We start from the raw sequence: 27528 nt of genomic DNA on the forward strand, positions 1-27528 counted from the left end.
TTGAACATCGTCTAAATGACTTCAAGTGACATAAATTGTGTTAAAAATGGCTTCTTCCCCATATTCAGCTCAAGATTTTATGGGTCATGAAACATATGCCTCAATCAATAAAAAGGCTTTAACTAAATAAGATCCATACCAAATGAAAAAACAAGAAGATCAGCTAAATACGCGTTGAATAATATACGAAAAAAATTGGGCCAAAATTGACCGTCACCAAATTTTCTCATTACCTCAGCACTAAGTTTCCTTCTCCTTTCTACTTGCAGATCTTTTGGCGCACACACATACTTAATTGCCGACCTCAGAAAGGAAAACACTTTATGAACCATAGATAGAGAGACGACAAGTAACAAGAAACACAAGTTCACATCTCTCTCTTTCCTTTATACTCTTTCATTACATTATCTCTTCTCTTTTTCTAACCTCTCATTTAACAACAGAGCAAAAAAACACAGTCTTTCATCTTCTTCTTCTGGGGAGAAAGAAAGAGAGCTCTAACAATGGCGAACTTGGTCTTATCCGAATGTGGCATAAGACCTCTCCCCAGAATCTACACCACGCCCAGATCCACTTTCCTCTCCAACACCACCTTCAAACTCAAACCATCACCTGCGTTTCGTCTGAATGGGTTCTCCACTAAGAACTGGGCCGCTTTGAATGTAACCACGCCTTTAACAGCTGACTCACCTCCTCCAACCTCAGAAGAACACGAGAGGCAGAGATTCGACCCAGGCGCGCCTCCTCCGTTCAACTTGGCGGATATTAGAGCAGCTATTCCTAAGCATTGTTGGGTTAAGAACCCATGGAAGTCCATGAGTTATGTCGTGAGAGATGTCGCCATTGTGTTTGCATTGGCTGCTGGAGCTGCTTACCTCAACAGTTGGCTTGTTTGGCCTCTCTATTGGCTTGCTCAAGGAACCATGTTCTGGGCTCTCTTTGTTCTTGGCCATGATTGGTAATAATTACAAAAAAAAACTCTTTATTTTTTATTGTTTTGTCCCCAAATTGATTATTGCCAATTAGAAATGGCTAGGCGGTAATTAGAAGCTTTATAGACAGATTATTAATTAGAAGGATTTTTTGCATGCCTAAACCAATGGTTATGTCCGATTTGCCGACTAGGCGCTTGTCTAAATTGATTTTTAGAACACTGGTTGCTCTTGTTTAGCCTCTGACTTGGTCAACTTTGGATGATTCCCACTTTTAATTTTGGCTTTACAAAATTGAAACATCTTTATCCATGTCTCTTGGATAGAACTGAGTTCTGAGGTATCAAACTGTCATTATCATCATCATGATGTTGCTTGTAGACTAAACCAAATTGGCAACTAGTTACTGGTTTTGTTAGATGTTATTAATCTCCTTCTAGTTGTCACTACAATTTTTTTTGTACTCTGTTGATTTCAGTGGACATGGTAGCTTCTATTGGTTTTGTTCAATGCTTTAGGAATCACTAGGCGGTAATTAGGCGTTATATAAGAGAGTATTGTTAAGACGGATGTATAGACCAATCTTTTGAAAGTCTAGGCAGATTTTTTAGAAAAATTTCTACAAGAAATGTTTTGTTTAAGTCCAATTACCCATCTAGGCGCCACCTAAACCGATTTTTAGAACACTGGTTTTGTTAGATGTTATTAATCACCTTCTAGTTGTCGCAATAATTTTTGTACTCTGTTGGTTTCAGTGGACATGGTAGCTTCTCAAATGATCCAAGGTTGAACAGTGTGGTGGGTCACCTTCTTCATTCCTCAATCCTAGTCCCTTACCATGGCTGGTTAGTATTCCTTTCAAACTATTTTCTTTAAAAAAGGCAATTATCTTCTTTGTGTAAATGTATATGAAGTTTGATTGACTCTGCAGGAGAATTAGCCACAGAACTCACCACCAGAACCATGGACATGTTGAGAACGATGAATCTTGGCATCCTGTAAGTCATTAGCACATCTTTTTTGTTGACTTGTTTGATGTTTTCTACTTTTATTTATACTGTTTTATGTAACTGCAGATGTCTGAGAAAATCTTCAAGACTTTGGATAGACCCACTCGGTTCTTTAGATTTACACTGCCTCTCGTGATGCTCGCGTACCCTTTCTACTTGGTAGGAAGAAAAAAACTCATCTCTTTGTTGCTGTAATAACTTAAGCTGACACATGATCAAGTAAAAGAAGCTTATGTGTTTTCTTCATGTGTTGTTTTCAGTGGGCTCGAAGTCCGGGGAAGAAGGGTTCTCATTACCATCCGGACAGCGACTTGTTCCTCCCTAAAGAGAAGAATGATGTTCTTACTTCTACTGCTTGTTGGACTGCAATGGCTGCTCTGCTTGTCTGTCTCAACTTTGTGATGGGTCCAATGCAAATGCTCAAACTCTATGGCATTCCTTACTGGGTAATGTGTTGTTGTTACTCTCCTGATTCATCAGACTAAGCACTTTGTGTATGAGTCCTTTTGTCTTACTCGCCAATTGTTTTTAAATGTCAAATACAGATAAATGTGATGTGGTTGGACTTTGTGACTTACCTGCATCACCATGGTCATGAAGATAAGCTCCCTTGGTACCGTGGGAAGGTAAAATGATCCGTTGCCTTCACTGTTCTTTAGCTGCAATGTTCTCTCTCTTTAAGGTTAAAGCCACTGTTTGGTAAAATCTCATGTTTCTCTTTAAAACAGGAATGGAGTTACTTGAGAGGAGGACTTACAACATTGGATCGTGACTACGGAGTGATCAATAACATTCATCACGACATTGGAACTCATGTGATACATCATCTTTTCCCGCAGATCCCACATTATTACCTAGTAGAAGCAGTAAGTTACTGAAACAAAAGACTGAAAGAGTTAAACAAAAATTGAGTTTCTAACATTTTTTGTGTTTGTTTGCTATTTCCTCATTTGCAGACAGAAGCGGCTAAACCAGTATTAGGGAAGTATTACAGGGAGCCTGATAAGTCTGGACCTTTGCCATTACATTTACTTGGAATCTTAGCAAAAAGTATGAAAGAAGATCATTATGTGAGCGATGAAGGAGATGTTGTATACTATAAAGCAGATCCTAATCTATATGGAGAGATCAAAGTAACAGCAGATTGAAATGAAGCAGGCAGAAAGAGATAGAGAAGTTTTTTCTATTTCTGACCAGCTGATTTTTTGCTTATTAATGTCAAGTTATTGTGTTACTTCATCTAGAGAGTTAGTATCTCTGAATACAATTAGATGGAAACAACAACTTTGTTTTCAGTACTGAAGCTATATATAAAAGATACATTGCATTGTCTTAGAATCATCCTTTTTATAGCTCTTAAGATTAAACATAGAAGTCAAAGTAAAGTTCAATGCTTTAAGATATGACTACATATACAAATCCCATTACACATTTGACAGAACAAACAAGTTTTCTCTTATATGAATAAAAATACTCAAACAGTTGCTACACCCTCTCAACTTCTTGGAATCCCTTTCTGGTGATCTAAAGAGAGAGTTTTTGTATGCTTTGAAATTAAAAGGTTAATGAAACAAGAAAAAGGATGATTAATATTAAGACATGAGAACAAGTCTCTCTGGGAGATGATGATGATGATGATCATCATAATCACTGTCTTCCTTTCTTTGCACAGCAAGGAGGGCATTTATACTGCTTGATGCTGTCTGCTTTGGCAGGGGTGATCTTCACGCATTTTCCATGATACCAACGTTCACAAACATCACAGCAAATCCAGAACTCATCTTGCGTATAATTGCCTCCACAGATACCGCAGAGAGTGTCTCCGTGCTCGTCTTCTTCTTCTTCCTCGTCCTCGTAGCTCTCTTCCATCAGTCTTGGTGTTGGACTCTTTGTCTGCCCTTCTATTGATCTCTGCAACAAACCCCATATTTTAATGTGAGAATCTAAAAATCAAAAACATAAAAGTAAGATCCTATTGCTGAAGTACCTTAGTGCCGTTTCTGGATTTGCTTCCAGAATCTGAGCTTGGCTTGTTGTCTTTGATGGGTTTCCTACCAGTCACTACATCGAAGAGAGTTGGGAGATCGTTGATCAGACTGAACAACCGCTTCCTGTAAATAGAAGATATGAGTTTTATAGAGATATATAACAGTAATATGATCTCATTAGTACTAATAAAAGAGCCATTCATGTCAACATGCAACTTTCACCTTGCCTTTTAAATGACCGGTTTGATATTTACTAAGGTAAGTTTTCACATGTAGCAATGAAACGGTGAAAATTCTCACATGCTTCAACAAAATATAGGTTGTAAGATGTTATAAGATAGAATAACTTCCCTTTAAGATAAGGGAGAGTAATAATTAACTAACGAGAAAAATAATCAAGTTTCAAGTTTAGCTGATACAATAACCAAAGATGCAATAAAGAGCTGAGAAAAGTTTAGACAAGTGAAGTAACAACAATCAAGACGTCCATAGATATGAGATAGAATACAAGAATACATAGCCTAAGAAAAGAAGAACCATACGCACATATCAAAGGGCAAAAACAAACAAACTCAAAGACTACCAAAACAAATTCAATTTTTCTTCACTATAGATTTTTATCATTCAGACAGCTTCATGTCAGGGCTAAAACAGTACAGAAACACAACAGTAAACACACAAATGCTTTCATGTAAGAACAGGAAAACTCTTTTTTTTTCACCTTGGACAGTAACAATCACTGTGGACAGCTTCATATCAGGACTAAAAGAGCACATAAACACAACAGGAAAACACAACAGGAAAACACAAACGGTTTCATGTGAGAAGAACCAAACCCATTAAAACCAAGTACAAAAAATGCAAGACTTGTTGTCTTAATGAAACTCAAACCTGAATCATGTAATTAAAAAAAGAGAGAGATTTAAAGAGAGAGAAGAGATACCTCTCGTTGCGGTTAAGGCGAGCACCAAAGTAGAAAGAAACAGAGAGCAACCAACAATCACTATGAACAGCAACAAGCGAGAGCCAATCCTTCCTCTGCATACCATCTCTAGCGAAATTAATACCAAGCGCAGGCTCCGGAAGCTCAGGAGGAACTTCCTCCGCCGGTAGATTCACTTCCCACGACTCATTCGGATGTCCATACAAACACAAATTCTCCTTCTCTACACAAAACAAAAACCAAATCTCATCAAAAGGTGAAACCTTTCTGCTCATAAATGTTAAAACTGACTTACCCGGATCGCATTGAGAGTAGAAATCATCAACATCTGAGCCAAAAATCCAAAAAAAAAATCAACACTTTAATGGAAAATTCAAAGGCATTATTACGAAGAAAGATAGAAACTTTCGAGATGGGTTTTATCCAGACCTTTAGTTAGAGCACGGAGGAGGGCGGAGCGACGAGCGGTGTAATCCTTGAAGATCTCTTCGACGGTGCGAGGGTTAGAGGAGACGGCGGCCATAGATTTTACAGAGAGATACAAAGTGTGTATGTATATACGGTTTGTGTAAGGGTGTAGATCTGTAGCTAGTGGAGAAAGATCGAGGTCGGCATCAATGGGTCTCTGAGACCCGATGTGGTCGGAAGTGGAGAGAGAGAGAGAAAGGAGAGAGAGAGAGAGAGAGAGACTTTGGAAGGAGATGGAGAGAAGAAGAAGAAGACATAAACATACGAAAGAGAGAGAAAATTATATATTTTTATTTTATTTTTGGGAGTTTGGTTGCGTCAGCGAAAAGGTTTGGCTAATGAAGATACGTCGTTTTAGGTGAAGTTTATTTATTTGGGAGATCCTTATTGGGCCTATGTTCCAAAACTATTCTAATTTTCAGCCCAAAATAATGTAATTTGCACATTTTCTAGAAAAACATTCGAGTTCTTTTCCTGTTTTGTTGGGTTTCTTCGTTTACTTTTTTTTTTTTGTCAACCTTTATATTAAAAGCTCAAAGGGCCACTTTTTGTTACAAATACCGACCCCAATTAATAAAATGGACTATCGGAGGCTAGGTGTCCACATCCTCATATAATCCTTCACGTGGCATAAATAAATTATATTACCAAAAATATTATTTACATTTTCTAAATATTGATATAATATATAGTTTTACATTTAAATATTACTAATAAATATAATTTCGAAAATAATAAATAATATGTAAATATATAACATAAGAAATAGAAATACTACATTAAAATGTAAGATTACCATTTTACTTTAAAAAAATTACTATTTTACTTAAAAAATCATATCACTAAAGTTTTACATTTTTCGAAATATTGATATATTGTATAGTTTTACAATTTAATATTACTGATAAATATAATTTCGAAAATAATAAATAATATGTAAATATATAACATAAGAAATGAAAATATTACATTAAACATGTAAGATTGCCATTTTACATTAAAAATTACTATTTTTACTTAAAAAATCATATCACGAAAATATTAAACTAATGTATAGTTTTACATTTTGGAAATATTGATATAATGTATAGTTTTACATTTTAATATTACTGATAAATATAATTTCAAAAATAATAAATAATATGTAAATATATAACATAAGAAATGAAAATATTACATTAAACATGTAAGATTGCCATTTTACATTAAAAATTACTATTTTTACTTAAAAAATCATATCACGAAAATATTAAACTAATGTATAGTTTTACATTTTGGAAATATTGATATAATGTATAGTTTTACATTTTAATATTACTGATAAATATAATTTCCAAAATAATAAATAATATGTAAATATACAACAAAAGAAATGGAAATACTACATTAAACATACGTAAAATTACTATTTTACATTAAAAAGTTACAATTTTTCACTAAAAAAAGGCTTATCTCCATTATGTAAAATTCTCATTTAATTAAAAGAGCAAAAATCTATATATAAAGAGACTTATACCTCCATTTCGAACACAACATCAACATCGACTCACACCATTGCCCAACAAATCGCTAAGGTTATCTCTCTTTGAAAAACCCTTGCAGCAACGTCTCACCCACTAGGTATATGGAAACCTATTTTCGCTTTTGCTTAAAGCACCGAACTTGAAGCTTGGATTTTGTGGTTACCCTTCTTAGCTTTCTGAAGGTTCACAGAACAACGTAACGGAGAGCCATGCTTAAAGAACTGCTTTACAGACTGTGCGAGAGCTGTTCTTGCTGGTGGTGCAGTTGCATAATCTGAAACACTGAAGGTATAAAATCTTAGCTATGAACCATATCTTTTAAGTTTTCTTTTATGTTATTTGTATGAAGTCTTTACTAAGAATTGTTGCTTTTGACTTTTCCAGGAAGAAGTATTAGCAACGGGTCTTCTCGAAGACAATCCCTTGGCGGAGGTGATATTAACAAACAAGCTACACTATGCTTAAGTCTCCCTTTGCTTAATTAACAGAGCTCCACTTTCATATTGGGAAAGCGTTATTGGTGAGCTAAGTGCAATAAAAGCACAACAACGACAGCTCATACGGGACATACGGTATAATGGTAACTCTACGTATCGAAAGGTACTTTCCACGGTTGATTCTATAGTGTTTGTCATTTTCTACTACTTTGTATGTTATTTTGCCCCTCATGATTCAATACTTCGTGTGTTAGTCTGTTTGATGGACTCTTGCATTCCATGGAAAACTGGAGAGCTACGGGTCAGATCACAAAGTTTTACTAGCTACCAGCATAAATTCCAAAATAGTTGGAGGTGAGAAAACTATAACATTCTCATTTCTACGACATTTAGAAATTATGAATAATTTTTAGCCACTTTAAAATACACTGGTAACTGTTATATCTCACACCCTCTCTATTTTCAGGCTCATCAGAAGATTGATAAGACTAAAAGAAAGAGGTTATGCAGAATCTTGGACTGTAAGAAACTATCAGTAGACACAAGCAAGAATGCTGCACTGAGCCAGCTGCTTCCACTGAGAGTGATGGTGCATATCCTTTTTGATGGAGCAAGCACCAGCTGCGATATCTACAACAACAAACACTATTACTACAAACGAAACACTAGTTTTGAGAAGAAGCTTTACAAGAAGAAGAAGATATAGAAAAAGTTGAAATTAAACCTAACTCAGACCTGTACTCCTTTGAAGTCTGAGTTATGTTAATCATTTAAGAAAGGTCTTAGAAAAAGAGGTTATGCGTAGCGCAGAACGGTTTATGTTAATCATTAAACATTTATCTTAAAATGTAAATAAACAATTTAAAAAATAGAAAAGATACATTAAACCTTAAACATTTATCTTGAAATGTAAAATATAGATATTAAGTAAATATATAATATATACAAAAATAATATTAATAAGTAAATACATAATATAAAAAATGGAAAAGTACATTAAGCATTAAACATCTATCTTAAAATGTAAATAAAAATAAATAAAAAATAAAAATACTACAGTAGACATGTATCTTAAAATGTAAAAAACTAAATACATGTAAATATACATTTAAATAAGTAAATATATAATATACAAAAAGTAATAATAAGCAAGTACATAACTTGAAAGAAAAAGAAAATACTACATTAAAAAGTAATATATAATATAAAAAATGTAAATACTACCTTAGTTAAAACATAGTTGGTATAAATTAATCTATCAATAACAAGAATCCAAAAAAATGTGAAAGAATTATCTTTTCATTGTAAACATTGCATTAGTTTTTTTGTTAAATTTTTATTGATTTATCATTTTATAATTAATCATGTGTTTTTCATATTAAAAATTAAATGTTTTTCATAGACCGTCCACATAAATAAAAAATTCTATTTTTCAAAAGAAACCATGTGGTATTAAAAATAGATAATAAATAAACATACAATATAGAAAAAATAATAAGTAAATATATAATATCAGAATCAAAAATATTACATAAAACTTCTACGGTAATATTATCATTTGATATAAAATAAAATAAAAATATACAATAAACAAATATTTAATATAATAAATATAAATATTACATTAAAATCTATCTTAATATTATCATTTAATATAAAAACAAGAAAATTAAAATAAGTTAATATACAATACAAGAAGAAATAAACAATAAGCAAATATACAATATAAGAAATATAAATATCATATTAAACATTTAACATAATACTGGAATTAGTAAATATACAATATAAAAAATAAAAAAATAAATATATAATATAAGAAATAAAAAATAAAAAGGTACATTAAAAATCTATCTGCAAAATGTAAAATAAAATATACAATAAGAAATATTACATTTCAAATCTATCTTAAAAATATCATTTAATATAAAAACAAGAAAATTAGAATAAATATATATACCATATAAAAATAATAATCAATAAATAAATATACAATATAAGAAATACAAATATTACATTAAACATCTAACGTAATATTAGAATTAGTAAATGTACAATATAGAAAAATAAATAAATATATATATAATATAAAAAATAAAAAAAATTAAATTAAAAATCTATCTGCTAAATATATAATAAAAATAAATAATAAATAAATATTATATTTAAAATTTATTATAATATTATCATATGATATAAAAGCAATAAAATATAATAAATAAATATATAATATAAAAATAGTTAGAAAACTAACTTTGAAAATCAATATAAAAACAAGGGAAAATAAATAATAAGTAAATATACAATATAAGAAATGGAAAAACTAAATTACACGTCGATCTGAAAAATGTATAATAAAATAAATAGTAAGTAAATATAAATATTACAATAAGCATCTAGCAAAATATTAAAATAAATAAATATATAATATAAAAAATTAATAATAAATAAACATATAATATAAGAAATATAAATATTATATTAAACATCTATCATAATATTATAATTTGATATTATGCAAAAAATTAGAATATGTATATATACAATATGAGAAATATGAAACAATAAGTAAATATAAAATATTTCAATAGAAAATCTAAATTAAACATATATCTAAAAATGTATATTAAAATAATAAATTAATGTACAATATAAGAAATAGAAATATTACATTAAACATCTATCATAATATGAAAATAAATATATATATAATTTAAAAATATATATAAAAAATAAAAAATAAAATAAAACTACATTAAACATCTATCATAATATGAAAATAAATATATATATAATTTAAAAATATATATAAAAAATAAAAAATAAAATAAAACTACATTAAACATCTATCAAAAAATTGTATATCAAAATAAATGAAAAGTAAATATACAGTATAAAAAATAGAAATCTTACATTAAACATTTATCATTATATTACCATTACATATAAAAGTAAGAAAATTTGATTAAGTAAATATAAAATATAAGAAACAATATATAATAAAGTCCTTTCTCAAAAAAATAATAATAACATGTAAATATACAATATAAGAAATGGAAAAACTACATTAAACATTTATTTGAAAAATGTATAATTTTACATTTTTATTATTTTCCAATATTTTTATAAGTAAATGTATAATATAAAATAAATAATAAGTAAAATATACATGATAAGATATAAATATTACATTAAACACTTATCATATAAAAAAATAGAATAAGTAAATATACAATATAAGAAAAATAAAAAATAAGTAAATATACAATATATAAAAAATAAATTAAACATATATCTGCAAAATTTATAATAAAACAAATAACTTGTAAATATACAATATAAGAAATATAAATATTACATTAACATCTATTGTAATATTTGAATAAGTAAATATGCAATATAAGGAAAAATAAATAATAAGAAAATATGCAGTAGAAGAAACACAAATATTTTGTTAAAGATTTATCGTAGTATTTTTATTTAATATAAAAGCAAAAATATTAGAATAAATAAATATACAATATAATAAAAAATTTAAACAATAAGTAAATATACAATATAAGAAATAAAAATATTACATTAAACATTTAGGGTAATATTAGTATAAGTAAATATACAATATAGAAGAAATAAATAATAAAAAAATATAGTATTAACTATCTATTTGAAAACGTTAAATAAAATAAATAATAATTAAATATTGTATTAAATATATTTTATTATTATCATTTGATATAAAACATTAAGAATAGTTAAGATAATTAACATTTGAAAAACATTAAGATTAATTCCTAGTTTATATGATAAGGATGAACAAGAGTAAGGCAGTTGTCCATCCACGTGCCTCCATCATCTCTTAACTGGCTCCACGTGTCGCTCAAGGGAAAGGATTGCGTCTTCTCCGGAAAAGTCACCAACTTGAACTCCTGACGAGTCGATTCCTCCGGAACACAAAGATCGAACCCAACTTTGATTCGATTTGTATGCTTCAATCTCTCAATCGCTGTTGCCTCTGAGACTCTCTTACTGTCTTCACTGGATGTGAACATCTTCAAGAAGCTTTATCTGATTTAGGACACAGCCATTGACAGAACGCTTGTCTATAGAACAAACTCTGTCTTTTCTTAAACTGTACCAAACCAAAAGCTCACTTGTAAAAACTCAAATCTGTAAATCATCCGAATACTTTGCCAAATCCATAAGAAGCAAAGATTGATTTCTTCAAACTTGAAGATCAAGCATGACCAGATAAAGAAGAAAATTTTAGAGACAAATAGGAATAGATAAATTGAAATACGAGAGATGAAGTTTAACTTGAAAACTTTATTCAGCTTTAATTCAAAACAGAGAAACGTTACGAGTGAAAATCGGGTCTGTTTTGATTAGTCTGGGCAAAAAAACCGGAATCGAAAAACTGAACCGAAACCGAATCAAATTATCAAAAATCGAAACTGAACCAAAACTCTCAAATATCCGAATGGTTCTTAAATTTCTATATCCGAATAACCGGAACCAAACCGGAACCAAACCGAAAACCGAACGAATACCCGAATATCCGAAAAACAAGTATTCACTTTCTAATATAAGGTAAAATGTCATCAACCCCACTCGAACATGAAGAGTGAGAACATGGCTATCACCAAACCATGTTATCTTTTATGTACTCTCTTATATTATAAATATATATATATGGTATTTTTATATTAAAATTCAATAAATACTTATAAAATTAACACTTTATTGATTCGAACTCTAGTGGATTGACAAATATGCAAGTGTGTAACCACTAGACCACTTTGATTAACGTATTAACTCATATATTTTGTATATGTATATTTGATTCATTTATTAAATGGGTACCCGAAACCGAACCAAAACCGAACCGAAAACCGAACCAAAAACTCCTAAGTACCCATTGGGTATAAGAATGATATATCCGATATACCCGGAACCGAATGGTTCCTACCCGAAACCAAACTGAATACCCGAATGCCCAGAGCTAGTTTTGATTAAAGCTTAGCGCACCAAAATCGCCTAACGAAAACAAGATCGCCTACGCGAAGCAAGTTCGCCTACACGAAGCAAGTTCGATTCATAGATCGAAGGTATTCACAACAAAAAACAAAAGAGGCGGCAAGACCACCGGCCACCGACAAGATTCTTTGATTTAGAAACTTTGGTAAAGAGAAGATAGAGCAAGTTAGAGAGAGGTTCTTTCCTTCTAATTTTATTGGATTTGTGTTTTGTGCTAATTAGCTAGATATTCCTAAACAATGCCGAAATTTGTATTTTTCAAAAAAAAAAACTGAAATTTTCAAAAATAGTACTACAGTAATAAACACATGGGCTTAAAGAGTCAGTCTAATAGGTTATATACATATATACATATAAATACATATATATATATATATATATATATGTATTTTAAGTACTTTTTTGTTAGAAGTGATCTAAGTTTCTTACGGCACCTCCAACAAGAGGTTTACGAAGAATTCTTAGAGCATGTTTAATGAGGGTTTTTAGAGCATGTGCATTGCAGGATCTTAAGACAAGCTCTTAGCCTAATAAGCAATTAAATTAAATGGTAAAAAAAAGATTTATTTAAGAGCTGAGTCTTGATTAAGCGCTTTATCTTATGGTTCCAAATTTCTTAAGCTCGATTCAAAGGTTGAGGATTTTGTCTCAGACCGTTTTGACTTCAATTCTAATTGTTTTTGCGTTTAGTTACTGACATTGTTGTTGGATTGTGCAAGGATCAATGGTTCCGAGGAGAGGAGAAGCTGCTCTGCTCACGCTCAGTACATCGAGGAGATAAAGGTAAATCGAAAGTTTCCTTCTTTGATCCGATAGATTGATTTTAGTCTTTTAGTTCTAGTTTGAATTGAAGTCGATGGTGTAATAAATGTTTAGGTTATAGTATGGTTGTGTTAGTAACAAATAGAACTTATGGTTGGAGTTTAGTGATGGTGTAGAGTGATGGATGAGGGATACTAGTATATTGCAGGATCTTTTTCGGTTTCTTCGTTATGTTGGTAACATATTTGACTTGTTTTATCAATGCAGGATAAGGAGACATGATATGGAGAGATGATAAGGAGACATGAGACACAATGCGTTAAACAATTGCAGGACAGGTAAACATTTCTCTTTGATCCTTGTTTGAACTGAAGCGTGTGTAATAAATGTGTTGGTTAGGGATAGATTACGGTTGTGTTAGTAATAAATAGAAGTTATGGTTTAGGGTGATAAATGTGTTGGCTTTGTGTCAAGTCTATGGATTGTGATGAATGTGTGTAGAAATATGTCAAATCCTCTTCCATCTATTAAACGCATTGCTTATGTTTTCTTTTTTTTTCATTAACAACTCTTCGATCTTCTCGTCCATCTATAACACCTTCCTTCCTCTTGTTCTTCTATTTCTCTCGTCTTTCACACATTCGAAAATGGAATTTAATCCACTTACGAGTGGATCAAAATTTGTTGATCTTCTTCAAAGTTAACAAAGTATATTTGGTTCATCCAAAGTTCCTGTATATGGAACTCCACATTCCTTCGGTTCAGATAGTGTTGTAGAGCGCAAAGAACGGAGGAAATGGACGCCTACAAATGACATTTTGCTCATCAGCTTCTGGCTTAACACGAGCAAATACCCAGTCGTAGGTAATGAACAAAGATCAGGCGCATTTCGGAAAAGAATTGCAGCCAACTTTTTGGCAAGCCAGAAAGCTGAAGGGTCCGAACCGAGAGAGCCGATGCACTGTAAACAGCGGTGGCAGAAGATCAACGACCTCGTATGCAAGTTCTGTGGCTCGTATGAAGCTGCAACAAGGGAGAAGACCAGCGGACAAAATGAAACTGATGTCCTCAAAAAAGCGCATGAGATCTTCTACAACAACCATCAAAAGAAGTTCAATCTCGAGCATGTGTGGATGGAGCTCCAAAATGATCAGAAATAGTGTGATCTTTCAAGCTCAAAACATGAGGGAATCTCTAGGAAGAGGAAGGTGGCTGATGCTGGACAGTTAACAACATGTGACGCAACTGAAGCTGATGAATGCACCAGTCGTCCACCGGGTGTAAAGGCAGATAAGGCACATGGTAAGTTGAGGAGAAGGGGGTGTCAGAGTTTGAGACAATGTGGACCATCAAACATGCTGATCTAGCCTGTAAAGAAATGCTCTCCAAGATGTCTCTGCTTGACAGGCTTATTGCAAAAGAAGGACCACTGAATGAGTGTGAGGAAGTGCTAAAGAAGAAGTTGATTGATGAATTGTTGGATGTTTGAGTTTAAGTTTGAGTCTGTTTGTTGGATTGTTGGCTGTTTGAGTTATGAATTGAGTCTGTTTGTTGTTCTGTTTCATCGAGTTTAAGTGGTAATGTAGTTCTAGTTATTTGTTGTTCTGTTTCAAATGGTTTAAAATTGTTAAATTGGTCTTGTTATGCTAAAATGAACGTGTCTTGTTGTCTTGTTCTGTTTCAAATGGTTTCAAATGGTAAAATGTTCTTGTTGTATTGTTCTTTTTTCAGGTGAGAGACTGTACATGGGACAGAAACATGTGTATCTGTTTGTGGTGCAGATTGTGAGTGGAAGGGTCACGGAGAGATGTCACAGAGGGAGATTGTATTTGTAATCTTGTTTGTACTCATTTGAAATCTTGTATCACGAGAGAGAGTGTTTTGTTCTCTTCTTTGTAATCTTGTATCACGATAGAGAGTGATTTACTCTTGTTTTGTAATGTTGTATCACGGGAGAGAGTATGTTGTATCTGATCAATGCTAATGGTGATCAAGAAGATGAAAGAAACACAAGAAAAAAAAGAGAGTTTTTATCGAATAAAATTGTAAAGAACGTAATCTCCGGTTATGCAATGATTATTTCAGTGACACTCCAACATATCCTGAAAATCTATACCGACGACGATTTAGAATGAACAAGCGATTGTTCATGCATATTGTTGATCGCCTCTCCAATGAAGTTCATTTCCTTCGTCAAAAGAAAGACGGTCTCGGAAGGCTTGGTCTCTCTACACTTCAAAAGTGTATAGGAGTTATTCGTGTGTTGGCATATGGTTCTGCGCTTGATGCGGTCGACGAATACCTCAGGCTCGGTGCAACCACTGCTCGGTTATGTGTGGAAAATTTTGTGGAAGCAATAATAAATTTTTTTGGCGATGAGTACCTAAGAAGACCAACACCGGATGATCTTCAACGTCTACTTTATATTGGAGAGCTTTGTGAATTTCCCAGGATGATAGGGAGCATCAATTGTATGCATTGGGAGTGGAAGAATTGTCCCACCGCTTGAAAAGGGCAATATTCTCGTGATTCTAGAAAACCCACTATTGTAGTCTTAGAGGCGGTTGCTTCATATGATCTCTAGATATGGCATGCGTTTTTTGGACCTCCAGGTACTTTAAATGATATCAATGTTCTTGATCGCTCACCTGTTTTTGATGACATAATAAATGGTCAAGCTCTCGGTCAACAGAAGAGAGTATGATTTGGCTTACTATCTCACTGATGGTATTCATCCGAAATGGGCTACTTTTATCCAATCTATTTCGATTCCACAAGAGCCGAAAGTAGCTTTATTTGCTCAACGTCAAGAAGCTGTCCGAAAAGATGTCGAGCTTGCTTTCGGAGTCTTGCAAGCTCGACTTGGCATTATTAATTTGGCATTATTAAAAATACGGCACGTATTTGGGATAAAGTCAAGATCAGAAAGATTATGAGAGCATGTATCATACTCCATAATATGATAGTACAAGACGAACGAGATCAAAACACTCAGTTTGATGTTTCAGAATTCCAACAAGGAGAAGGCAACGGATGTTCACATGTCAATCTCACCTATTCTACAGACATCCCTTCATATATGGGCAATATGGTGAATGTTCGAACTACAATTCGTGATAGACGAATTCATGAACGACTGAAAGCTGATTTGGTTGAACATATGTGGTCTAAATTTGGACGTGATCAAGACAACAACTGAGCTTCAATGCCTTTTTTAAATTATTATCGCTTATTTTAGTAATCTTTGTTTTTATGTTTTTATTTTAAATTCTATGTTTAAAATGTAGTGTTTTATTTTGTTTTATTTAATAAATAAATTTTAGTTTCAATTTTTTTTTTTTAATAATTTTTTTTAAGAACTCCTAACTAAAGAAACCTCTATTGGATGACTAAAAATTAAGAGTTTCTTAGCATTAACTCTTAACCTAAATTAATTACTAAAATATTAGCTAAGAGCCCATTAAGGGGTTATATCAATGAACATGCTCTTAGGGTGATGTTCTTATATTCCGATAAGACCTCATTAAACATGCTCTAAGTTTACGAAGAGTTCTTAATTTTAAAAATAAATAAAATATAATCAAAATTAAGAAATAGAACAAAATGGAGTTTTTAATAAAAAAATTTAAGAACCGATTGAGTATAAAGAAAAACAGATGTCACTTCAATATTGTTTTATTGTTTTGACCAAACCTAAACATAAATAAAGGGATTATAATAGTAATATTTTTTTTTAAGAAACTTGCACGGGTTCAAATCGTTAAGAGCATGATTATTAGAGGGTTCTTAAGGTGAGTTTCTTAGCGGAATATAAAAACCCGTCTTTTAACTTTTATCTAAAAAAGCTAAGAACCGGTTCTTAAATAAGAGTTTTAAGAGCCGGTTCTTAACTTTTTTAGTTAAAAATTGGAAGACGGGTTCTTATATTTCGCTAAAAACTCCACTCTAGAACTCCCGGTAATCATGCTCTAATGGTGCTCTATAGTAATGGTGCTCTATAGCTTAGGTTTAAGGGGAGTGCACTGACAATAGTTTGAGGTCCAATCACTTTACTATAAAATATCTAAATAGGAGAGAAGGAACATTTTCGTTCTCTTTCTCGAGGCCGGATTAATAACTTGTTCAAAATCTGAAAGACAATTAATAAGATAGCACCTTTATCACTCTGACTTATATGGATTGGATACTTTCAAGTCGAAGTCTTTGGACTGCAACAGTAAGTATCTCAGCCCTGGCATCTTCATCAGGAACTCTTAGAGCAATCTTAAATCGCCCACTTCTCCTGAGAGCAGGATCAAGAGCACCAGGCCTAGTAGTAGCTCCAATGACAAGAACATACCCACCACATGAATCAGTATCATTTTTATCTCGAGGCCCATCCATACAAGTCAATCAGGGCCGGTGCTGGACAAAGTCAGATGAAACATTCGCCTCTGACCCTTACATTTTTTGAAAAAAATTACATATACGTAGGTCCTCAAATTATTTTAAAAAGGCCTTCAAATTTTTTTAAATTTTTTTTCAGTGAAATCTTTACAAAAATCGCCTAAAACCCTCAAAATCTAAAGACCGGCTCTGAAGTCAATAGTTGTGTTACTGATCCAATTGCATCAACCTCATCGATAAACACAATGGAAGGCGCAGTCCTATATGCTATAGAGAAGATCTCTCTAATATTATCTTCAGAAGCACCTGAAAGGTGTTACTGTGATTAGTACAAAATACATTAAATAATGAGATGCGAGAGGGAGCCAACAATACCAGAAGCTGAAATCTGATAAAAGGGAAGACCAACTTCATTGGCAATGGCAATGGCATTGGCCAGCTGAGTCATTCCACAGCCAGGTGGTCCATGGAATAGAATCCCGCTTGGTGGCTGTTGGAGGTGAATTTACATCCTCCCTCAAGGCTCATTATACAATGAATTAAGTTCATATTACTAGAAAGCCCTAGGCTTATCATTCTTAGAAAGAATCTTCTCTTCTCCATTTTAGACCTACAACACTTCTTACAAAGAGTTTATATCATTTTAGATTTACTTTACACTAGAAACCATTCTTGTAATATAATCTTTGATCAATAAACTCTTTTTGATGTTCATTTTTCATTTGATTCTTTCAAGATTTCTCCTAAACCTCAAGAATCTAATCTTTTATCTTTAGATTCTTTATTTGATTGAATTCAACAAACATCACCAGCATAAACCCCGTTTTTGGATCAAACAGTTGGCGCTAGAAGGAGGGGGAAATGAAAACTATCTTTGAAGAATCAAACTTGGGAACGAATCAGAGTAATCGTCGGCTTCTACTCCATTACAACAGCCGAGGATTTGGGCTCAAAGAAAACCATATTTAAAAAAAAAAGGCCCAAATTAGACCCAACAGATCTCGTCGACACCTCATCCTCATCGTCCCCTCCGGGAGCATCCCGACGACGGAACCACACACGAAACAGTGGCGATCTGCTCCAAGCCATCAAATCTAACGGCAAAGAACCTAAGCGGCGGGGAGTGACGGGGTCGCATCCTCAGCTCTTCACGAAGAAGCTGTTCGCGGTGGAAAAGTACGGTGTCAGGGCTGTGGTCGGACTGAGGGCGAGTTGACTCAGTTGTGATCTCTATTCAAAGGCTTCTCTCCATCTCTTCACGACAATCTCGAACCATGACCAGCTCTCAGACCTGATTGGATAAAATCAGTCTTGTCAGTGCATCGAAGGGAACATGACGTTTCACCATCAAGCTCTTCAGGCTTGGTGACATTGCGGCGAGTCTCTCTAGAGCATCCAAATTGGTTTCTCCTTTAAGAGAAGCATGTCCGATGATAGCCAAGCTCGTTGCTTGAAAGTTCGTGTTCGAGTGAGAAATCAACAAAAGATTGGTCCTTTAATATCAACAACATAAAACATGCGATGTCTTCTTCGTCATCTGCTGCGGCTGTGCTTGAACCAAGATCGACGGATTTGAATTGAGATTCTGTTCGGGTTCGTTGTAAACTCAGATGTGCTTGAACTATGATCAACGCCTCGGAGCGAGAGAGATGGCGTTGTTTGTACTTATGCGAGCCCTGAAGCTGGTCGTGAAGGTCACTTGCTCCCAAGCTCACGTTTCTACTTTCCAGAGGAACTTCAACCTCCGATTGGTGGGCCAAACAGTTGTTGCTTTCGAACTTTGGTCGAGCACATCAGCTCACTATCTGTTTGACAAACCTTCTCTGCCCCACGACGAGTTCACCACAACCAAAGGTGTCGCGGTAGGGAGTTGGAGTCGGATGTGGAGGAAAGTTTCAAACTTGAGTTTGTTTCAACCATCTTTGAGAGCTCCTCTGGTTCCAATCGAGTCAGTGAGATGCCTGCGTCTCTGGAGATGTTGCTAGCTCGTTGAAGATCTGGGAAAGTGAAGTGATGTCACTCATCGCTCGAGACAAGCTTGCCGTAACCAGCACAAGGTCCTCGTTGAAGAAGGCCATCTCGTCAGCCACTGGACAAGTTCAAGCTCATTTGTGTTCTCTGGAGCGGCAAGATGAACCGGTTCTATGTTTCCTTTGCTCTGCTAGAGCTGCTAGTGAGAGCTCTAGGTCTAGTTATTATAGCCTTCACATGGAGGGTTCATGGAAGCTAGAGCTGAGGTGGGATAGTAACATCACGGTCTCCATCATAACGGCAACTCCTCTCACCTCCGTCACGGACATCCTACAAAGCTCTTGCGAGAAGATTTCGTGGAGAAGCTCTCATGCTCCATCAGTGGTCACGTCTTTAAGCTCCGCTAGCACCCAGGAGCCCGAGCTGGACACTCAAACACAGCTCTATCTTGTTTTGTTATGACGTAACAAGATCTTGAAACAACGTCAACGACGGTAACATCTTCGAGAAGATACAAACCACAACCTCGGACGCTTGATTGCTCTTCACCATGAAGATAAGCTCTCTTACTAAATCACAACATGCTTTATTAACTTTTAAATAACAAATATGTGTCACTGTGGTTTAAATCATTAAACAACTCTAAGCTGCTTATCCTCTTATAAGTTTGATCGCTTGCTTATTGATTTATGCCAAAGTTGATTATGTCTTTGGGTTTACATTGATCTAATCAAGATTATGATTATGTCTTTCGTGACCAGTGATCGTTGGGCCAAAGAGAATCAACAAGCGCTCGCCACCATCATGTCGTCACACTTCGAAAGACAGCTACGAGCTTGGCGGAAGCAATACAAACAGCACAAGCCGGCACATTTCTCAACATCATCATAGCTTGACGAACACACAAGCCAACAACTTTCTTGGCACACACGATCTCAACACGAGACTTCGGGTCAGCAATAGTTCAGTAAACGTGTATTTTAGGCACAAGTTTAAATTGAACTTGCTTTTTATTAGGCACGAGTTTGCGGTCGACTCGCTTATTGTTAGACACGAGTTTACAAGAACTCGTCTTTGACGAGGCATGAGTTTACAGAAGCTCTCCTTCTACTAGGCACGAGCTCTCAGTAAACTCGCCTCTGTCTTAGCATGAGTCAAGTAAACTCCTCTTTCGCTAAGCACGAGTTTAAAGCAAACTCGCTTCTTACTAGGCACAAGTTCGAAATAAACTCCCCTAAACTGTCATAGGCATGAATGTGTCTAGTTCATTATCTAATAAACCCTATTCGTAAACTTCGCAGAGATCGATTTCATCTCTCTCAACAAACTTGGGGGGACCTACTGTTGGAGGTGGATTTACATCCTCTCTCAAGGTCCATTAGACAATGAATTAAGCTCATATTGCTAGAAAGCCCTAGGCTTCATCCTTTTATAAATAAGGAGCAACCTCCTTCTTAGAAAGAATCTTCTCTTCTCCATTTTAGACCTAGAACACTTCTTACAAAGAGTTTATGTCATTTTAGATTTACTTTACACTAGAAACCATTCTTGTAATACATTCTTTGATCAATAAACTCTTTTTGATGTTCATTTTTCATTTGATTCTTTCAAGATTTCTCCTAAACCTTAAGAATCTAATCTTTTATCTTTATATTCTTTATTTGATTGAATCCAACAAACATCACCAGCATAAACACCGTTTTTGGATCAAACAATGGCTTTACTCCCATCATCTTAAAGGATGCAGGATTGAGAAGCGGGAACAGGATATTCTTAGGCACTTCGTTAGTTCCAGGAGAAACTCTAGCTTCCTTTTTAAGCCCCATTGTAGTCATCTTGCTTCTACCTTTGATTCAGTGGTGAAATACTGAATCTTCTTAGCTGTTTCTTTTATACCAAAGGATAAAATACTGGAGGCGTAAAGTGGAAGCTGCAGAAAAGATTATAGCTCACTCAGAAAGCCCTAAAATACTGTAGGCTTAAAGTATAGCAGGTTATACTTTAACCAATGTTTTTAAACCCGGCTCAAACAATGAACCGGATAATTTTTTCTGTCATCGGGTTAGTGAGTCGATCGCAGACGAACCATATATTTATAAATTAGTTAATTTTTTATATAATAAAATAATAGCTATTAAAAAATATAAGAGATATTTTGTGTGTTTAAAAAACATTTTGAAAATAGTTAAATTTAGTTTTCTTTATTTTTATTTTTATTTGATATACAAAATAACAAAAATAGTTTAGACTATTTAAATTTTTTGTAACAAATTATGAGTTATTACATCTAATAAAAATATCAATACTTAAAACCGATAAGTATTTAAATGTCTAATGTAAATAATAAAATTAAACTTTAAATCCAAAATAAAACAAAAGTAAAACATCAAATTGTAATAGATTATCGATAGAGTAACAAAAATAAACTAGAATACAATACGATAGCCTCTTTGTATATGAGATCTCCAATACACTAAAAGTCAATATTACATAGAGATTTTGCTGTTGGCGAAAAAATACTATTTTGTAGTTTTAATGAAAAATATGGGTTTCTAACTTTTTGAAAAATATATATGATATTATTTGTTGTCTAGACTTGGATCTAAATATGTGTTTGAGTAATAATAAATTTATCATTGTTATTTGGACATATTCAATTTTTTCTAAATCTACATTGAATCTCGTTTTATGCTAAAATTTAAAAACTCATTCGATGAATCATTCCGATGATGCTCATTTTAATACAAAAAAAACATCAACTTTCATTTATCCAGAATTCCAGATAACCAAACAAACATGCCCTGTAATCAGTGGTGGACGCAGGTGGAGTGGAATGAGGACAGCTGCCCCAGTAAAAAAAATCATTGTATGTTATTAAGGAAATTAAAATAGTTCTTGCCCCACAAAAAAATTATATATTTGCCCCCATTAATTTGTTTTCTTTGTTCAGTCATTTTATTTGATCAATGCTTTTTATTAATCGGTAGAGTTAGGTTCTGACCGGTGACCATTCAGAGAACACTAAGAACAAATAGAAAATAAATGAATAGAAATAAAATAAAAAAATGAGTGGGAATAATGGTTGTTCCTCAAAAATAATGAAGAATAATTTTGTTTTATTATTTTCTACAAAAAAAAAATGATAAAAAATAGAAAAGGAAAATTAATTCCTTATGAACGGTATAATTTTATGAAAACCATAAGGAATTGAATGTTATTTCTTCACTATTCTTTTATACTTTCGTATGTCCCATATGAAGATCATTAGTATTACTTCATTATTTTTTTATACTTTCGTACGTCCCATATGATATTATAAGTACAGTATATATAAAATACTTGTCTATACCAGCACTTTTTCTTAAAATTTGTATATAACATGCTACATAACATGCTAGATAGATATACGATAATTAACAAAAATATTGTGGTTTTGATAATTTTTTTTGTAAATGTTATATTAAAATAAATATATAAAAATTTAAAATAGATAATTAATTTGTCATTTATATATATATATATATAAATTTATTTATTTATATTTTAGTTAATATGTTTTGCCCTCGGTAAAAATTATTTCTATAATTGACGAAATCAAAACTCATATCCTTTATATACTAAATCACAAGTCACTCAACCAATCGTATTCTGTCACATAGATTGAAAAATATAAATAACAAAAACAAAAAAAAAATTGTTCTATATTACGTGTTATTACTTCAGATATTTAGTAAAAAAAAATAACAAAAAATATTTTATCAGCCACCTCGCCTTTGCCGGCGGTTCTTCTATCCACACCTCCACGATCACACCATTCAACAATCTCTGGTAACTACCCCTATTCTAACATATATACTTGTGTGAAGTTATTCTATGATGGCTTATTGCTATAAACACACAGTTCTCTCCTCTGTTCCTCGAACCCGATGTGGACATGCAAAGCTTCTTCTCTAAAATAAATTGTTAGTTCATATCATTTATTTCTGTTTTACTCTTTCTTAATATCTTTGGATCTCGTTCTTTTCTCTACTTCCACTATGGCTTTTATTTATCAAGGCTCATTCGCTCACATGCAAGGTTTTCTTAAAAAACTCAAGGTATACTTCTTTTCTAAATCTGAAAATCTGTAAAGGATGGGGAAAATGGAAAATCATTGGTTTTCTCATCTCTTATCTTACTCCTCAAACTTTTATTTTATTTTATGTAATTGTTGCATGCTGGAAGAAATCGTATATCATTCCTAATAAATATTGATTGACTGAAGCAGATTCCAAAATATGTGAAACGATCAAACAAAATTTAACACTACCGATCAACAAAAACTAAATTACAGGTATAATTTTCATATTTTTTATCATAAGAATTATCGTATTTTTAGTTTACAAAAAAAAAAAATTATCGTATTTTACACGGTTTCTTTGGATTGATATTTGTTTACTTGGTGACAAAAATAAAATATAAGCCATGATGATTGACACCTATAATGTCTTTCTTTTGTGAATTCTGTTGAAAGACTACTTGAATAGCAAGTATACATTATTCGTTTATTTGCAAGTTTATAGACTAGAATCAGATTCCTTTTCATAAAAAGAAATATAATATCTTACGGAAAAAAATTATAATTAATATTTTACTCATTGTGCTCTAATAAAATTCTCAAATAGATTTCAGAGTTGGAGAGCAAATACATTTGTCTATACTATAATGAATTTCTGGCACAAGAACCAACAGTATGTAATACTATAAATATGTTTCCAGTGTATACGGTTTTGTGTTTATAAAACAAGTAGATATCAATTCTGTGGTGGAGCTGAAAATCAAATTTTCTTCTTTTTTTTTGTTAAAGTTGTAAACTGAGTGTAATTTTTTTTATTAGTTCCACATTAATTTACTAATGCTTTACAATACATGATTATCTGTATATGAGCAATTGAGCATAATAGTCAAGGAAATTATAAGGTTAACTCTAAACTGTTGAAAGAGAAACATAACAAAAAAAAAATGTTCAAAGAAAAACATAACAAGAACTACACAAACCTTGAAACCAAGTAAAACTAATTTCAGTATAATATTATTAATAACTTTGTACGTCGAAAAGAAGAAAATGTTATTATTTACTAGAACTCAAGTATAGCCCTAGGCAAAAAAACCGGAACCGAAAAACCGAACCGGAACCGAATCAAATTACCCGAAATCGAAACCGAACCGAAACTCTCAAATATCCGAATGGTTCTTAAATTTCTATATCCGAATAACCGGAACCGAACCGGAACCGAACCGAAAACCGGACGGATACCCGAATATCCGAAAAACAAGTATCCACTTTCTAATATAAGGTAAAATGTCATCAACCCCACTCGAACATGAAGAACGAGAACATTGTTATCGCCAAACCATGTTATCTTTTATGTACTCTCTAATATTATACATATATTATATATATATGGTATTTTTATATTAAAATTCAATAAATACTTATAAAACTAGCACTTTATTGATTTGAACTCTAGTTGGATTGACAAATATACAAGTGTGTAACCACTAGACCACTTAGATTAACATATTAACTCATATATTTTGTATATATATATTTGATTCATTTATTAAATAGGTACCCGAAACCAAACCGAAACCAAACCGAAACCGAACCGAAACCAAACCGAAATCTCCTAAATACCCATTAGGTATAAGAATTATTTATCCGATATACCTGGAACCGAATGGTTCCTACCCGAAACCGAACCGAATACCCGAACGCCCAGAGCTACTCAAGTATATACATTTGTTGTCTACAAATACTGCAATACATTGAGAATAAGCATTAATCCGGCAATAGTTTACTACAATCATTCTCTTTTATTTTACTTTTCTTTTCCCGTACGCACAGTACGGGCTATATACTAGTACTGTATGTCTAAATGGATTGCCTCAAGAATATAACAAATATCATATCTGACATAAAGAAAATAAGAACGGAGGTACGCAACAGCGTAAGAGCACCCTCAACGCAAATACCCAACTTGGGTTTCTTATTTTTTTTTGCTGATTTAAAAAAAAAAAATTAAAAATGAACCAATCGCAAGCTACCACGTGTCAGTGGGACCCGCGAAACAGTGCAAAATACCTCCCTTATTTCGCGACAGAAAACAATGGTCTCCCCCGTTTTGGTGGGGTCCACACCACATTTTCCCCTAAAACCCCACCTTGCATCCTCCGTTAATCATAGCCTAAGGCCCTGTGCAAAGTATATGTATGAATTATGGAGTATGCTTTTTGTCCAGGCATCGTAAAGCCAAAATGTACTTTTCTTCTTCTTTCTTGTATCTAAAAGGAAGGAGAACAAACAAGATATCTATTTATACCACGTGATTCGATCGTATTATGTATTCAATACACGTAAAAGTTAATATAATTTTTTCTCATAAGAAAAAAAACTACATTGCCGTGATGTTCTTCAGCTCTGATCACCCTAAACACGAATTTGAAGAATCTCAGCAGTGCATATCTAGAGGTGCAATTTGCTATCTTTGTAAAAACAAGTTTTCTTTGGTGGAGGAGTCGTCAAACGCCTTTTATTGTTGTCAAGGATGTGGATCCAGTTTCCACAAGGATTGTCTCACGGTAACTTATCCAAAGTGCCATGAGCATACACTAACCTTCATTCGTCGGAAGATTCCCTTCCCTTGTGATGTTTGTGGGCAAAAGTTTCCCGATGAGATGTACGGATGTTTACAGTGCGATTTCTTTGTAAATAGACATTGTATATACCTACCAAAGGTTATAAAGATCACACGTCACTCGCACCGTCTCTCTCACGTTCTCCGCATGTCTGATGGCGACAAAGTTTGTGGAATTTGTCGGTCTCTAGTTGATGTTGGGTATGGAGGATATTCTTGTATTGACAAGACATGCAATTATTTTGCACATTTTGATTGTATTATTCGCCTCAATGTGTGGGATGGCAAAGACGTTGAAGGAGAAGAGGTTGCTGCCTCTGAAGTTGATGATGTTGCGCCCTTGTTGTTGGTGGAGGATATAGATGGAGAATCAACATGGCGTCATTTTAGCCATGACCATGACCTATTGAGAGTAGTGGAAGAGCAAGAAAGTGAGGAGTTATGTCAAGCATGCATACTTCCCACTTATAAAACCGGTAAGTTCTTGCGTTGCAAGGAGTGCGACTTTGCTCTCCACGAAACGTGCGCCAGTCTTCCTCGGAAGATGGCGCACGGGTTACATGTCCATCCCCTAACTCTACATGTCGAAACCGGGGATGGATTCTTCATTTGTTCTGTGTGCAATCAATACTCTTGTGGACTCATGTCGTACAAATGCAACCAAAAAGATTGTGGATTCAAAATGGACGTAAGGTGTGCTTCTTTTGTTGAGCCATTCAACCATACTGCTCTCCCACATGATCCATTCTATCTGGGAGTAGACTTTAACGAATACATTTACCGGTGTTACGGTTGCAGGCAACGTTCAAGGTTCACAGCAAGATGTGTCCAAGGCAGCATCGACTTTGACTTCAAATGCCTGAATTTACCAGGACAGGTGGAATACAAGTGTGACGACCATCCACTCACCTTATACTATGATCATGAAGGTCATAGCAGTGGGTGGTGTGAGATATGTGAAGAAATTATAGAGAAAAGACGAATTATCTACACCTGCCGCCATTGCTTCACCACTCTACATGTTGACTGCATCTTAGGGAAATACCCTTATTTGAAATGTGGCAATAGGATCAAAGTGAATGGCTTCGAGGTTAAGATTTCTTCAAACGATGGTGCTTCTCGCCCCATTTGTCAAACCTGTCACCGTATTTGCCAAGACAAACAGGTTTTCAATGGAAAAGATCAAGTATGCTTCTGTTCTATCAAGTGTATTCCTTCCCAAGCTTGTTCTTAGAATCGGAATAAAATGTCTAAAATAATGATCGATTATAATATTATCGCGTGGAGTAAATAAAATTATGTTTATGCTAGGACATGGCAAAACCAGTTTAATGATATGTAATAATTCTCCTTGTAATCATATGTAACAAAAATAAAATAAAAAATCTCCTTGTTAA

At 33.4% G+C, this 27528-nt stretch overlaps 3 protein-coding genes and 1 long non-coding RNA gene across 4 annotated transcripts; 3 read left to right on the plus strand and 1 right to left on the minus strand.

Moving 5' to 3' along the window:
• Positions 1 to 358: 358 nt before the first annotated feature.
• LOC106335120 (omega-3 fatty acid desaturase, chloroplastic-like) lies at positions 359 to 3283 on the plus strand. The gene is made up of 8 exons (XM_013773550.1): positions 359 to 958; positions 1688 to 1777; positions 1864 to 1930; positions 2009 to 2101; positions 2203 to 2388; positions 2488 to 2568; positions 2671 to 2808; positions 2899 to 3283. The coding sequence occupies exons 1-8, from the start codon at positions 504 to 506 to the stop codon at positions 3088 to 3090; spliced, it is 1302 nt and encodes a 433-aa protein (XP_013629004.1). The 5' UTR covers positions 359 to 503; the 3' UTR covers positions 3091 to 3283.
• Positions 3284 to 3323: 40 nt separating this feature from the next.
• On the minus strand, positions 3324 to 5597 carry LOC106335121 (PHD finger protein ALFIN-LIKE 2). Its single transcript, XM_013773551.1, has 5 exons — positions 5303 to 5597; positions 5169 to 5201; positions 4874 to 5096; positions 3930 to 4053; positions 3324 to 3853 (listed from the first exon to the last, which is right to left on the minus strand). The coding sequence occupies exons 1-5, from the start codon at positions 5394 to 5396 to the stop codon at positions 3590 to 3592; spliced, it is 738 nt and encodes a 245-aa protein (XP_013629005.1). The 5' UTR covers positions 5397 to 5597; the 3' UTR covers positions 3324 to 3589.
• A 17631-nt stretch (positions 5598 to 23228) lies between these two features.
• LOC106334143 lies at positions 23229 to 24252 on the plus strand. Its single transcript, XR_001268535.1, has 3 exons — positions 23229 to 23551; positions 23722 to 23787; positions 24119 to 24252. It is a non-coding gene; the product is annotated as an uncharacterized LOC106334143 (long non-coding RNA).
• A 1572-nt stretch (positions 24253 to 25824) lies between these two features.
• On the plus strand, positions 25825 to 27452 carry LOC106334636. The gene has a single exon (XM_013772955.1). It carries the CDS (start codon positions 25836 to 25838, stop codon positions 27363 to 27365), a length of 1530 nt encoding a protein of 509 aa, XP_013628409.1. The 5' UTR covers positions 25825 to 25835; the 3' UTR covers positions 27366 to 27452.
• Positions 27453 to 27528: the final 76 nt, after the last annotated feature.

Source organism: Brassica oleracea, chromosome C3, assembly GCF_000695525.1.
Source record: "Brassica oleracea var. oleracea cultivar TO1000 chromosome C3, BOL, whole genome shotgun sequence".
NCBI lineage: Eukaryota > Viridiplantae > Streptophyta > Magnoliopsida > Brassicales > Brassicaceae > Brassica > Brassica oleracea.

Excerpts from the sequence above, each read along its gene's own strand:
- LOC106334636 (XM_013772955.1), top strand. The coding sequence starts at position 25,836 with ATGTATTCAATACACGTAAAAGTTAATATAATTTTTTCTCATAAGAAA.
- LOC106335120 (XM_013773550.1), top strand. The coding sequence starts at position 504 with ATGGCGAACTTGGTCTTATCCGAATGTGGCATAAGACCTCTCCCCAGA. Across the intron at positions 959-1,687 it reads TTTGTTCTTGGCCATGATTG|TGGACATGGTAGCTTCTCAA; the intron begins GTAATAATTACA and ends TGTTGGTTTCAG. Across the intron at positions 2,809-2,898 it reads ATTATTACCTAGTAGAAGCA|ACAGAAGCGGCTAAACCAGT; the intron begins GTAAGTTACTGA and ends CCTCATTTGCAG.
- LOC106335121 (XM_013773551.1), bottom strand. The coding sequence starts at position 5,396 with ATGGCCGCCGTCTCCTCTAACCCTCGCACCGTCGAAGAGATCTTCAAG. Across the intron at positions 5,097-5,168 it reads CTACTCTCAATGCGATCCGG|AGAAGGAGAATTTGTGTTTG; the intron begins GTAAGTCAGTTT and ends TGTTTTGTGTAG. Across the intron at positions 4,054-4,873 it reads CGCCTTAACCGCAACGAGAG|GAAGCGGTTGTTCAGTCTGA; the intron begins GTATCTCTTCTC and ends TTCTATTTACAG.